This window comes from Rhinichthys klamathensis, unplaced genomic scaffold (genome assembly GCF_029890125.1).
Source record: "Rhinichthys klamathensis goyatoka isolate OS25496 unplaced genomic scaffold, OSU_Roscu_1.1 h1tg000147l_1, whole genome shotgun sequence".
In the NCBI taxonomy this organism is placed as follows: Eukaryota; Metazoa; Chordata; class Actinopteri; order Cypriniformes; family Leuciscidae; genus Rhinichthys; species Rhinichthys klamathensis.
In genome coordinates, this window is record NW_026606682.1 from 2566125 (window position 1) to 2581851 (window position 15727).

General features: G+C 37.2%; 1 protein-coding gene across 2 annotated transcripts in view; it reads right to left on the minus strand.

The window, feature by feature from the left end:
- Window positions 1–15727, minus strand: part of acap3a (ArfGAP with coiled-coil, ankyrin repeat and PH domains 3a) — a 78251-nt gene that overhangs the window by 39197 nt on the left and 23327 nt on the right. For both annotated transcript variants that reach the window (XM_056258004.1, XM_056258003.1), the window contains exons 2-4: window positions 6730–6787; window positions 2751–2870; window positions 562–615 (exon numbers count right to left, since the gene is read on the minus strand). In XM_056258004.1, coding sequence (XP_056113979.1) covers window positions 562–615; window positions 2751–2870; window positions 6730–6787 — 232 coding nt within the window. The remainder of the gene's footprint in view (window positions 1–561; window positions 616–2750; window positions 2871–6729; window positions 6788–15727) is intronic.

Below are 15727 nucleotides of genomic sequence, written 5' to 3' on the forward strand. Positions count from 1 at the left end.
CCATACTGCTGTATTTTTTGCTGTCGATGTCAAAGGCTGTGCATCTTACACCAATACGATATTCTATTTGTTGGTACAGTAGAAGCCAAATGAGGCACATGCCAACACAAATAGGTTGTGTGACACTCTTTTATCCTGAAACTATAATATTAATAAATGTTAGCATCTGATCCCAGGACATTTCTGATTGCTTCTGCACAATTCGGTTGCTGTTTTGCGTCACCACTTGATGCCAAATGCGAAATGTAGGTCCTGAAGCAAAACAAGCTGAGAACCACGGCTCTAGATATGGTCTCTTATGACCAGGAAAGACGCTCACAACAACAGACAGAGCTTGGATCATATATGATTTACATCCAACCTGATGAGAAACAAGGATCATTCATGATTCACGGCATCATAGCATGCTCAATTATTCACACACATCACATCCAGGGCACCTTTACTAGAACAGAGCGACACATGATGGCGAACACATTAACATTTCATAATATGATCAGTGGACCTGTCCCACAGTCATTCATATGAGGAGGAAGAAACGAGAAAAAACACGAGACGCACCATGTGGTAGTTGACGATCTCCTGCAAACTCTCGCCACATTTTTCCAGGCAATCCTGTAAAAATACAAGAAAAAGGTCACAATCCTCAAAATTCAAACAATGTTATGTTATGATCAAAATGAATGCAGTTATACTGGTAATTCAATCGAGTGTTTATGCTCGTATCATCATTGATTAATATTCTGGACCGCGCAGATGCCTTCCGACAAGGAAAACTAGCCCTGCTGAGTGTGCAACAGGCTTTTGTCGAAATGGAAATGTAATTGTGGGGCTGACTTGATGTTTTTACAGTGGAAAATGCAAATAGCAGCAGGTTTTAATAAGATGCTCAACATTAGTCAGCTGGGTACAAGAGAAGAGAAGCCAAAAAGACTCTTAATAGCATTTACAGATGGCGGCAATGAGTCTAACCCTACTGGCACTGCTGAGAGAGAACGGCGAGAGCGCAGGAGCCCCGGCCTGCTGCTGTTTCACTGAATCCATGTCTAATCAAGGTCAATGAGTGTCTGAGACACTGACAACAGCAGCCTGACGCCCTCATGTCAGCGAGCCTGCCAGTAAAGAGCTCACAATTAAAAGCAGACGTGTGTAGGGTTGAGAACATAGAAAACTAATACTACAATTAAACGATTTGTGGTGTACAGTTTTGATAACGGTTCTTGGACGTCTACGTTGTTTCGTCTCAAGTGCCACTGCGAAAGAATATGATGAAAAATGAAATGTTGAGCGCCAGAAAAATAGACTATAAATTTCCCTACTTAAATCTCCTCGACAATAAGGCCTGATTCATGAATGAATGACTCTTGTGAGACCGAATCGGTCCAAAAGACTCAAGAATATCAAACTGGTGAGTTATTGGACTGAATCAGCCTAATGACTCGCTCACTTTGTCACAGAGTTACAAATTTGGAAGATTCTGATTTTTTTTAATAAATGGTAGGTCTACTTTAAAAATAAAATAATACATAAAAAAATAAACAATAAAAGTAATATATGTTAAATAAGAAAATAATATAAAAATAAATAAAAATAAATACACGTAATATATAATAAATATTCAAATGAAAATAAATAAATGTAATATATAATAAAAATGAAAATAAATAATAAACCAAATATTTTTTTTTTAAATAAATAGTATAATTTTCTATAATTTAAATAGTATTGTTTTTGTGTAGTATGAAGTTACCAATAACAACCATAAAGGTTCTAAAAGAATCATTATAGTGGACCTATTATGCCCCTTCTTACAAGATGTAATATAAGTCTCTTAATATGATTAACCATGTTGTAAATGTCCATTTTTGAGCTGAAGCAATAACATGCTGTTTTCATGCATATAAATTAAATGCAAATGAGCTGCTGCTCCCCGCCCCGCTCCCCGTGCCTCGGATACTCCAAAAACTATCAAATATCTGTTTGGTTTTGATTATAATCATCGCAGTTCTTCGTCATCATGAAAGTATTTATTATCTGCATGCGTTTTAAAGCCATATCAGTTTAACTTCTGATATATGGTTTTCTGAGCGCACACACCTGAAGCACGCTGTCAGACGGCGCGTCCCGTGTGTTTTCAACTAAGGTTTTGTCAAAAACACACAAAGTTCACATAAACACAGTTGGTTATGCCTTTGACTGTAAACAGCAGGGAAAGAAAGTGCACGTGTATATTAGATCTGTGTATTGAAGTGACAGCATACAGTACTACTGCATATGCTGTTAATATGAATCGAACAAAAGAAAAACAGAAAATCACTCACTGCTCTTGACTGAATAACTTTAGTAGCTTTAATAAGAATGTGTTTCTTCCTTGAATGCTGCTGTTAAATGCTCTGGCGAGGAGATAAACATGGCAGACTGTGTACAGCTCACTCAGGGGCGGAGCTAAGCTAATAGGGCAGATTCCGTGCCAGTTGTGGGCGGGGCCTGTTTCAATGTGATGTCACATTGGAGCACATTCCTGATTGGCTCATTTTGCGACAGTTTCAATTTTATGGGGAACATTTTTACCACAATAGGGTGATTGTGTACACACACTGCAGACACATTATTATTATGTGAATTTTGCATAATAGGTCCCCTTTAATGGAATCGTTAGGAATCAGATTTCCTTACAATTCTCATTCCTACCCTCGTGATCAGAACTGACAGAAAGCAGAGTGTGTGACATGTACATAATGAAATATTACCGATATCATCTGGTCCTTCTTGCACTGCTGGGATAGGTCACGGATGCCGTTGATAAAGAGCTTGTTGGCGGTGACATACGCTTTCCCAGCTTCAATCATACCACCACACAGCTTTACCAGCTATTACAGGAAAACAGAGAGAGGAAGGAGTTAACATAACACACAATAAACCATCCATACATAAAACTGTGTTTTAGTGAATCAGCAGAAAACGTTTAAGATTTAATAAAATCACAACCTCAACTGTGCTGGCACAGCAGAATATTAAAACCTCTTGATATTTTGCAGCATAACACAATTGTTTGATGAAATATTTACAATTTTGTGTGTGACATTCTCTTAAGTTCACTGCATATTAAATATATTAAAGAAAATCCTAAATATATTTATTATTTTGATATAGTATTATTATTTTGCATTCTTCTTTAGTTCATATAATTTGTTAATATTACGTTTTTAAAAGTTAATGAAAGTTTTTAGTTAATACTATTAGAAGTTAATATTTTGGTTAGTGTTTTTGTTTCATTAAATTTAGATTTTTTTGAATCAGAAGATAATGTTTATGTACATGCATGACCCTGCATGTACATAAACATTAGGTTGACTTTAACCCTCTGGGGTTCTTCATTTTAGACTCACATTCAGGACCTTCGGGTCAAAAATGACCCGGAGGGCGGCATTAAGATACATTTTATTTGAGTAAAATCAATGAAATATATTTTTGTTCAATAATATTTTTTCTTTTCTTTTTTGGTGTTTTGAGATAATTTTATGATTTATAATTAATATTTATGCAATAATTAAGACCCATTTTTTCCCATTGAATATAATAGAAAAATTATATATATATATATATATATTATAATTTTTTTTTTTTTATTAAAGCTGTATTTCATTTTAGAGTCAAGTCTAGGCCTCATGAAAGCAATTTTTGAAATGAGATCGGAGCCATCTGGTGGACACACTGAGCATTTTTATCACACAATAGCACATTTTTACCACTAGTGGATTTACAGCTCTCTGTAGAAACCTATGGTAGAAACACTCTAGTGATTTTTTCACATATTTTTTTCAGGTTGTTGATTTGAATATATAATAACAGATTCTCAAAGACTATTTTTGTCATTTTTTTAAAAATAAAATTTTTTTTTTTTTTTTTTTGGTTGGTTGGTTTAAATGGTAATTTGAAGTGGCAGTTTTACTTTATAATACATTCAAACCTGAACATTGCATTATAAAGAGAACAAATGGAAAGCATTTTGTCACCCATTGTTTTAAGAGATTCACCCCTTCACTGTTGTGTGCTTTTTTTTCTGCATCCTGGCTGTTTGGTAGATTGTATGCACAAAAAAACTCTGTATTTTCATATTTTCGCCAATTTCCCATTCATTTCCTATGCGGGTCATTTTAGACCCGAAGACCCTGAGTGTGACTATTTTTTTTACGACCACTTAGACTTTTCAAATCCTGTCCCCAATTTTTTTGGGTGTTCATATACCAAGTACCAAAAAAAGTCACCAAGTTTTGGACCATTCCGATGAAGCTACGATTTTTAACATTTTTTTATTTAAACGCTTAAATAAAGAACCCCAGAGGGTTTTAAAGGCCTAGCGGACAATATTATTCATGCTGCAGTTTTGTCATTTGCCTCTTCAAATGCTCGAGCTCTTTCGAACAGGATGATTCTGATTGGCTGTCATTCTTTTATCGTTCATCAGCTAAAAAAAAAAAAAAAAAAACGTTCTGAAAGTGATTCCAACTATATCGTTTCTCTGTGCCGTTATCGTTATAGCTGTGGTGTGGACTCTGCTATTCTTTTATATTTAAAACGACTTTTAAATCGTTATTGTTCTTGGTGTGTAACGGGCCATAGCACAAAATATTTCTTAAAATCACGCAAACACAGACAGAACAGGTGCAGTCTCATCTGTGCGGTAATTCTTCTCACTAATGTGCCAATTACTAGATCCCACATGTAGAGGCCAAGGCAAAAATTTCCCACTTTCGCACATGCCACAAATCCCCTGACTCCGCGGAGGGCTTTCACATGTGGTTGTGTGTTTGTTTTATGCCTGATGGGACGCATTCTCAGATGGGCTCCATGTGTCTGTCGCAGCTCAAGGAGTCTGACACGAACCAGAGGACAAAGCTTAGTTCCCCTTTTTTTTCCCCAATCGTTTATTTCTTCTGTATTTTATCTTCCTCTTTCCTCCCTCAGGTGTTGTTTCGATTACGTCCACACACTCTGAAAGCTTGACTATATCGGCTTGGGAAAATCTCTTAATTTCCCACACTCACCAACAAACACAGAGAGGCCTTGTTCTACACAGCTGCCGAACAGACCCACAGACTCAACGTCTGAACAGCCAGACGCAAGAACCAACAAGAAATCGTCATGCAAAAATGGATCGAAATGCATCCCCTACTGTTGTTCAGTTTGCGAGTAAGAATCCAAATGTTAGTTTCCTAAAAATAATTAGTATTAGTATACACACAGACACTGCATGTGTGATTCTTGTGTAATGGTCTCATTCATGTGTGTTATTATGCATTACTGTTTTTAAGCACAATGATGCAGAGAGATGAATTGGCTTTCTCTCATGCTGTGTGTTGTTGTTTGCCGTTTCCATGCATTTGAATTACAACAACATGCAACTTTTGATCATTTCATCAGGCTCAGCTAAATAACAGCTTCACCGAAGACTGTAATGATCCAGACCCATGAATTATCTCAAGAAGTCACAATGAAGAGTGATCTTGTTGTTTGCTAACCAGTTTTAGCATTAGAACTTTTTTATAATTTAGCAAAAAAATTGTATATTAGAATATATAATCTATAAGAATGTATCATCTTTATCCCTGTAAAGCTGCTTTAAAACAATCTGTATTGTATGAAGCACTATATAAATAAAAATGACTTTATGATTGACATGATGACATTATTTTGTCATTGAAGATTTCTTAAATATCTCGTCTTGTTCTCGTGACCCAATATCGTGTATCGTTCCGTGTCGTGAGCTAAGTGTATCGTCACACCCCTAATATATACATACATGCATACTAAAGAAGACTTTTAAACCTCTAAGAATGACACGCATGCAATCTGGATTGACAGCCTTCACTCAAGGACTTCAGAAACAGATGGAGATCACAAGCATTAGGGAAACATGCTCAGTGACATCTGTGAGAAGATGAACACTTCTTCCTCAAAGATTATTTCATCTTCATCTACTCACGCAAACTATGCGTGCAAGTGCGTCTGTGTGTGGAGTTGACAAATAACATGAACATGATATTTTTTCAGAATTAACATTTGTAGATTTAAAAGGTATATGATTTTTTAAGGGAATATATGCATGTTGTGTATATTACTGTAGTTAAACTTGTAACTTGTTAACATTACTTGCCATTTTTTTTATTAATATGAGACCAATGTAATTAACATAAGGCAAATTTAATTAATATTAAATTACTATAAAAAGATCAGAAAATCTACATGCAAAATTAAACTAAAATAAATAAAATATAATATAATAAAATGTCAACTGCCCAAAGGCTAGTGTATTGACAGCATTAGAGACTATTACAGTATTAGATCTTCCCGTAAATAAGGTCCAGCCATCTTTACGGCATTTAAACAGGATTATCATCACTATACGCTAATCCAGAACGCCCCACTAATCTCAGTGAGATAAACCACAAAAGTCTCTCTGCGCACGCTCTTTCTGCTCTCTAATGACAAAACACATTGTTTTCTGCTTTCTCTGCTGGATTTGCACATATGTGATGATCCGTAAAGCCTGAGGTTGACCGTTTGACCTTGTTATAGGAGCGTCTGATGTCGGTGTTTGGCTACAGAGGTCTTGGAGGGTATTAGATGTGATTTCTAACAAAGGAATAAACTGTGTTTTACAAATGCGTGCCCTAAATGCGCTCTGACGGGGTTAGAAGGTCAAGTGACCGCTTTAAAGCGTCTTACCTTATCAAGCTTGGCTTCGATCTCCACCACCTCCGTCTCCACCTCATCAATATTTGCCCTGGAACACAAAAAAGATGACGACGTGAATTATTTTGGCCCGACAATTGTATTTTGATGAATGACACATCAAGGAACAGATTAACAGCAGATTTCATAGGATCTACATTTCATCTGTAGATCGTATTAGCTCTAAATAGTTTGCGAGAATTTAAATGTTCAGGATATCATAGCGCTATATGTTATATCCGCAGTTTATAGTATGCATACTTTGTGCAGCACGCGCATTTTACCCAGATGACAACTACAGTACATTATCTACAATGTGTAGTATACAACAGAGCACACCGCATGCAAAACTCTATCCCACAATGCAATGCAAAGCGCATTTGTGAAAATATCAACCCTGATTTGTAACATTTATTTCTTGAATTTTCTTTATATAAAAATGATTATAATATATAAATAAAAAATATATATAAATAATTATTTAACTGGACTGCCAAATGAAACTGAAACAAAAAGAAAACCAAAAATAATTATTTTAATACAGAAGATGATAACTGGACACCACTTGCGGCAACATGAGTCCATGTGACAAAAATGTAGCATAAAACACTCGTTGAGGAATAATCCCTGCTGTTTACGTTACTACTGTATGTAAACAATTAAAAAACATCAAGTCAGAAGTGTCTGAACGATGTTCTTTTACCAGTGGATTTTCGAAGTATGTGCTTTTTTTTTTTAAAGCTGATATTACCCACAAACACTTAAAGGAAGAGGCAGACTTCTCCAGATAATAAAAAAAACAAGGCTAAAACTTCTGAAGCAGTATGTTAGTATGAATGAACCTAAACCAGTTAGTATGACCTTAAAAGTAAAATGTAAAAAAAGCAAACTATGGTTTCTCACACTGAAGTATCTCAAAATTTGGGATACACTTCACGCTCAAAATAGTGAAGTAAACACTTTAGTGCGTAGTATGAGTATGTGAATAGGTGCAGACATTGTGTTACTTTATAGAATTTCTAAGTAGTAAAAACCATTTATATCTCTGTCAAATTAAACATTTTAAAAGGTAGCTCCGACATGTAAAAACATCCAAAATGGCAGCAGCTTCAAAAGTCTTTTAATCATCCATGAACACATCATTATTCTCAGCAACTGACCAATCAGATCTGGCCTTTTCAGAAGGGCCAAAATGACAAAGTGCCATCAACTCCCCCTTTCCATCATGGAGTCTTCCAGTGTGAGAAAGGCTTTTCTGAGGCTTTATGTTAATATTTAACTGAAATATTTTGGACTATTACAGTCAGCTGATCTCGCTGTGCTCTGTATGTGATGCGTTTAGGAGAAGCTGCAGTGATGCACGTGCTCTCTATTTAGAGCAGAAGCAATTGTGCCTTGAGTACAGAAACACACACACACACACACACGGTTAATGGATGCCGCCCCTATTGTTCTTCCTCTCTCTTGTGGTCCATGGGCCGTGGCGGTACAAGTGTATCACAGCTCAGCCAAAAGAAAGACTGGAGATGAACTGGCACTTTCTGCTTCATATGGAAAAGCATAATATTTTGATTTATGCTGAAAAATAATTTATCATAATATTTTTTTATTTATGTTAAAGTCCCCCTATTATGCCATTTTAAAGTTTCTTAAATTAGTTTTGGAGGTCTTCTACAACAGGTTTACATGCATTAAAGTTCAAAAAACATAATATACATAGCACATCACCACATTTTTCAATATTTCACAAAGGACTCGTTGGATGAATCAGTCTTTCTAAACTCCTCCTTTCCGCTAGCCTACTCTGCTCTGATTGGCCAGACGGCCCAGTCGGTTGTGATTGGTCGACCGCTTACAGCGTGTGTCTGAAACAAAACGCCCATTATCATATCTGAACTTCAGCTCCATAGGCTTCCTAAAGCTCAGTGACTGTAAACACTGAAAAGACAGTAACGATTGCGTCGATTTTACCATATCAATCCAAGCGAGTTATTCAACCTGAACCTCCATCGCAAGGACGACTCGAGCAGGACGTTTCTTAGTGATAAGCTACTCAGTTTGAGGTGCATTATGGGATATTCCAACTGTAATTCCTCACCATCAGCATTAACAAGTGTATGTCCATCAACAAACCGATGTGTAAAATGTGTAAAACATAAGAGATCAGACAGATGCATCTCTTAAACTTACATTAAACTGCCTAGCAAGCACCCCAGTAACCACTAAAAGCAACTCTGAATACCTTAGCAATTACACAGCAACAACCATCCACAACCGCTATATCTTGGCAGTCAGTTTAGCACATGCAAACGTTTCTTCTCAAAACGTAAAAAAAATCTAGTTACCATTGTTCCATCATACACTGGTATACACACAAAAGACACTGTTTACTCTTTGAATTCCACAGTTTAGAATAGTTTTAGTTCATTCTTTGTATAACCTGCTCCATAATAAAGTCTGTTTTTATCCCTACCAAAACATTTGCTCATTCTGGGATTCCTGCCCTGACAACAAACCCCAAGTCCAGCTTATATAATGTCTCACAACTTGATGAAGTTCATCTGGACTGCGGTGAGCTCATGAGACGGAGGCTTGCATCTGTCTGACCTCCTGATGCGTTTCCTGGGTGGAGGCACAGCTGTTCTCCCACTCGCCCCCCCTCACCCTCCACCATGCCAGCTCACTGCACATGGCACTCCCAGGATGGATCCGCATGTTGCCCCCCACCCCCCCAGGCTTGTAACCATGGCAACCGCTGTGTGGCCCGGCCCCACATTTACAAACCCTGTTAGGTCTGACTTGCTTTTCGTTTAACCATCACTTGATCTTGCAAATGAAGAGAATGCAAAGGCAATATGCTTTAAAGCCAACAAATTAGATAAAAACCCACCCTACTTGAATATTGTGTTTTAAAGGGGAAAGCATCACATTGAAAAGGCATGCACGATGCACTTAACTTTTATATTTTTTGTCCTTAAGTCTAAAATATTGTATAATTTAAATCTCAAGCTGTAATACTATAATAAATGCAATACACACAGATTATATATATACAGTCATGGTAAGAATTGATGGCACCCCTGGTAAATATGATCAAAACTGGCTGTAAAAAATAAATCTGCATTGTTTATCCTTTTGATCTTTCATTAAAAAAATTGGCAAAATTCTAACCTTTCATTGAAGTAAAAGAATTGAAAGTGGGGGGGAAATCACATTATGAAATAAATGTTTTTCTCCAAAACACGTTGGCCGCAATTATTGGCACCCCTACATTTTTTTTTACCAGTAAAATATCTCTGAAGTATATTCCCATTAATATTTACCTTTATTTACCTAAAAAAAAAGTATACATACACACACACAGACACACGCATATTTGATATGTTCACCACATCAGATCTGCACTGAACTGAAGACTGTTTAATATAACACACACACATTGGTGCTGTTGTAGGTTGAGATGCTGAACCAGCAGAGGCGTGTTTGCGTCTGGCTTAGTGACTACGACACATCCTCTAGCAGGGCCGGGCTCTGTTTACCCACACAAACCCGTCTACAATGCTGAAAACCAGACAAAAGAAGAACAAGGTTTGTTTATATCAAGACTCAGACAGCTCTGTCAAATCAGTTTGAACAATGCCTGCACAAAGTCAACATCTGAGACTTTTACAAAACAAAACATTTGCCAGAGTTTGCGCCATTTGACAATATGTAATGAATTTCGTGAAAAGGCTTGAAACACCATTTTTGCCTAGCCCTACTGACTGTTGGTGTGTTTTTGCATGAGTGAACTGCATTATTGACCTTGGCGCGTTTGCCAGAAGGTACCAGCTGAAAGGGGCACAACCCTCATCAGCCGGGGAGACCACCGTAATGAGAGAAACACTCCAGGGTTTCACTATCAAATGTCTGGCTAAAAACAGCCGGGAACAACATCCACTGTTAGTAATGGTTTCCGCTGCTGTATTCTCTCAGAAACATTTTCACAACAGCGATATTGAATGCATGTATTGAGACGCCTTAGCAACACACAGATTTATCAAAAGGGTCTCCATTCAGATTGGGTCATCGTGGGGGTCTGATGATGACATCATTGGCCTGAGTATTGATTTATTGATTGCTCTGAATGTTATAGTGGAGACTGGCCTTTTGTTACAGAGTATTTGAGTGAGTCATTCAGGGAGAAGTGTGTGTGTGTGTGTGTCAGTATGTTTATTCTTAGACTGCACGCCTCTTAGTGCCCCGTCTGGACCTTTTATTTTCAGTAAAAGCTTTAATTCTCCTGCAGCCTCCATCTATGCGGCCACTGACCCAGAAACAGAGCAAAACTTGCATCAGCGTGGCCAGGGTGCAGAGTAATTGAATTATAACGCACTGTAAAATGCCATAAGTACTACTTTATTAATTCTAATACAAATTCTGTGAATATCACAATGTTTTAATGTGCTTTTTTGTTTGTAAATGTTGTTTACACTGCCTTAGGCGTCTTACATTACGGACACTGCAGTTTATTGCAGTCCTCATGCAGTGGGACTATGGCATGTTCACACAGGGATCTTTCTCCTGGGGTTTTTCAGAGTCAGAAAGGTCTCTTTAAATGTGTAAGTTATTGTAGCTGTGATCTTAATTGTCCGTCTTTTCCACAGGTGCATGTGCAATCATTGTTTTTGGTTCATTAAACACGCATGAAGAACATTAAAGGTGCAAAACGCAAGTCTCTGAGTTTTTGCAGAACTACGCCCCCTCTGGCGACAAGCGAAACTGCAACCAGAGTTGTGCACGCTCATGGACCACACGCATCTTTTATTGGATATGTTTTATGTTTCATGTTGTACTATTCTTCCGAACACAATTCCTAGTTTATGAAACTGTTACTAACAATGGTAGTAAAACCAATTCTGATTGTACATGTATCTAGCTTACGCTAAAGCATTACACATTTTACGCATCGTCATTTGTTGTCATAGATTTGCCGTATCAGACATTAGAGACTGGGCTATATCTTACCGTTTTATCAAGAAAAAAAGCCAACTGAGGATCCCGTTTGAGACCAAGAGCAGACCGGAGATCTCTCCATTTGTTGAATGCCTTCCCGAGGTTGACTCTCGTCTTATTCCGACGCCTGTCTGACTCCAATTTGGACCTTTTGGTGGCACTAGACAAAATTTTTCTTTTCTTTACTTTACGTGGAGTTTGCGTTGGGGTTTGGAATGGACAACAAGCAACGGTCTCTTTGAATCCATCTTCTACCTTTGACGCACGAGTTGTCTTCGCTGATGCTGAGAATGGCGGCGCCGGCGAATACACAAACCTGCGAGACATAGCCTGGTGAGCGTGAACGCGCATGCCGTCACGCCCAGTCTCAAATTCGAGCCCGAATCCCTCTAATATATTTTACTGTACAGGATTATAGAGGCAATCTCAGTGCGCAGGGAAGGATAGAAAAACAGGTATTTTTAACATGAAAAGTTGCGCAATGCACCTTTAATTGAACTCTTATTTGGATTTTACAAAATTATCTTTGAAACAGTTTCCTGGAAAAAGGACATTTCTTCTTAGCACATTCTTGCTCGAACAGTGCCGAATAAGCCCTGATAATACATAACTAGGCCTACATTTTTATTTTTTATTTTGCATGAACAAGCATATTTTGAATCATCGAATTGATGGCCAATGATGGCCAAAAAAGCATAACTAGCTCAGAGTAATTGAATTCTAATGCACTTCAATATGCTATTAATTCAAAGACAAATTATGTGATGGTGATTTAATGCACTTTTTTTAACAGCGTGGTAAAAATGACCTGTGTTTAACTAGATTGTTTAACATTTTGAATGAAATGACACCGAATTCATGGCCGGTGATAAAAAAAAGAGAAAAACTTGAATCATTGTGGCCTATGTGTAGAATAACTGAATTAATAAATCAAAGAAATATTCTGTGAATGATTTTATGTATATCATAATATGAATACCATAGTTTTAATACACATTTTGTTTGTATTATTATATTGGAACATACAGAAGAAAAAAAATTCATACACTTGGTTGAGAAGTATGGAAAACATGACTTGATTATTTATTAAATAGATTTTGAATGCATTTAACTAATTCCTTTAAACATTTTAAGTTGCCATTTATGGCCACTGACCAAAAAACAACAACAAAGCTTCATTAACGTGGCCAGTGAGCAGAATAACTTAATTAATAGTGGCATGGGGGCTGTATAGATTTTTTTTTTTTTTTTTCATACTCTTGGTTGAAAAGTATGGGGAAAATGCATTGAACAAATTTGCATACGGTCTCATAATGGTTTTAATGCACGTTCTGTTTGGCCATTAAGTTAAACTGTGCCAGTCTGCTTAAATTAAACTCAAAGACAAGTTCATACAAATGCATACAAATTGTGTACGCAAGATAATATACAGGACGTCGGTCATTATTGCAAAATAAACCCCTTCAGACTCAAAGTGATAAAAGAAACTTCCACTTCACGGCAAGGTTTATTTTTGTGATAATGACTGTATAATATCCCCTTAAACATCTATCAGTTATGCAACTTCTCTTCCCTAAAGCAGCGTTACTCTCTGCATTTGTGTTTGTTTTGCAATTCAGGTCTGGTTTTATTCTCTTGCAAGAGTGGGACGTCTCCAAAAAAGCCACAGACAGATTTAACCCAAGCAGGCTTCCTCTCTAGCCTGCTTTATGGGTGTGTGGCGTGTGTCGGACGAGCCAAAAGCAGACAGGGTCGTCCAGCTCATTGGAGATGTCAGCTCTCAGACGTCTCTGGGCGAAAGCGTGTTGATTTTGGAGGGGTCAGCGTGCAGTCAGGCATCAAAAATGTGTCATGAGCAAAAGAGCCCACCCGGACCCCTCCTCATCCCAGACCCCGCGAGGCCACCAAAACCAGATACGATGAGTTATCTGTGTTTAACGGTGTTCTGGCAGGGCAAAGTGAACCCAGCTGGCGTGTGCGTGCAAACAATTCCCTAATCTCCGCTCCGAAACCCGCCTGCGTGGATCATGTGTGAGAAAACACGGCGGTCCTCGCTTTATCAGATGCTTTCCCGCCAAAAAAATCTGTTCCCGCCTGAGCGGTGATGTCACAAAACATTCTCCAGACCTTCTGAGGTGCTAATGCGTCCAGGACCCAGGGGTGTGTGGGAGTTTTAACTAATGTGGACGTCCAGGGAAACATTCTTACAGGTCAGAGCAGATGGAGATCAGATTGCTATGAAGCCGACATACACAAACATCATGACTCATTCAGTGATTCAACTCAATATGATACACACCTGAACTGTGTGGGAAACTACTTTAAAACAGATTTTTGAGATAAATACATAAATAAATAATAATACTAAATAATACTAATACTTACATTATCTTGTATAAAAATTAATAATATAATCCTTTTTTTGAAAGATTTATTTCCCCACTGTGACATTATAATCATGACAAATAAGCACATTTTCCTCAATTATATTAATTTGAATTACAAAGTCATGATGATTATAATTACTTTAAAAAATAAAATAAAAAATGTGCTCAATTGTTATGAAAACAAATGTGAAAAAAATTATACCATATATATAACATAATACATATATATTTTTTATATAATATATTATGGTAACACTTTAGGGTCTCACTATTAACTAGTTGCTCATTAGTATGCATATTACTAGGATGTTGGCTGTTTATTAGTACTTATAAAGCACATATTAATGCCTTATTCTGCATTGCCATATTCTACATCCCTTAATCCTACCAATACCTAAACTTAAAGAGATAGTTCACCCAAAAATGACAATTCTGTCATTAATTACTCTCCCTCATGTCATCCCACCCAAACCCGTAACACCTTCATTCATCCTCAGAACACAAATGAAGATATTTTTTATATAATCTGAGAGCTTTCGGTCCCTCCACAGCTACGTCACTGCAACTTTCAAGGCCCAGAAAGGTGGTAAAAACATCGTTAAAATAGTCCATGTGACTCCAGTAGTTCAACCTTAATGTTATGAAGCGATGAGAATACTTTTTGTGCGCAAAAACCCCCTAAAATAACGACTTTATTCAACAATCTCTTCTCTTCCATGTCATTGGAATCTTTGCACAATAAATTATTTGATATCTGTTCATATCATAACAACTGATACAAAAATAAACCACTATTTCACTGCAAACACAAACGCCATTTAAAGCAATGGATGCTATGCAAGTAATGCACTGAAACAGCCAATAACTGCAGGCCACCAATGGGCTTTGATGCAGCCAAAGATCCCAGCGTGACCCTTTGAGTCCAGTCTGACCTCTGACCCCTGGAGGAGAGCAGCTGCCCTAGCCATCCCTCATCATGACTAGAGAATAAACAGAGATGTTCATAGACAGTCTTAGCTCACACAAGCAAAAGACCCTTTAATAACACTTCAGCAGAGACTGGGAAGTATTTACACAGTCAGTCTATATTACAATGGTAAATTCAAGTCTGCAAACAGAGAGGGAATGTGTCAAATGGATTTACTGAGTCAATATAAAATAAACATGTGTTTCAGAGCTTATGTAGAAAGAAAATATATAGGTTTCATTCCTGTGGCGTTGAAAACAATAAAACCGGCTCCACAAAAGAAGCAAAGTTCAGCCAACAACAGCTATAGTCTAAAACCAGTGTCAAAAAGAATCCCATCACGTTCTGATCTGTTAAGGAGTAAAAATGTACTCATAAAAAGACGTTTTTTGATTCATAAATTTCCAAATACATTCCACATAGGAAGAAAATGTGTCTGCTCTCCTACAGTTCTCCCCAAAAAGAAAATCTTGCGAAATTCAGGATTTTCAAACTCCAAAAACGATGGAAAATACAAAAAAGCACCTTAAAAGTAGTCCATAAAACGTGTGCACAATATTATATATATATATTTTTTAAAGTTATATAGTATGATAGCATTATATGGCAATCTGACATTTACATTTTTTTTATCTTACACTCC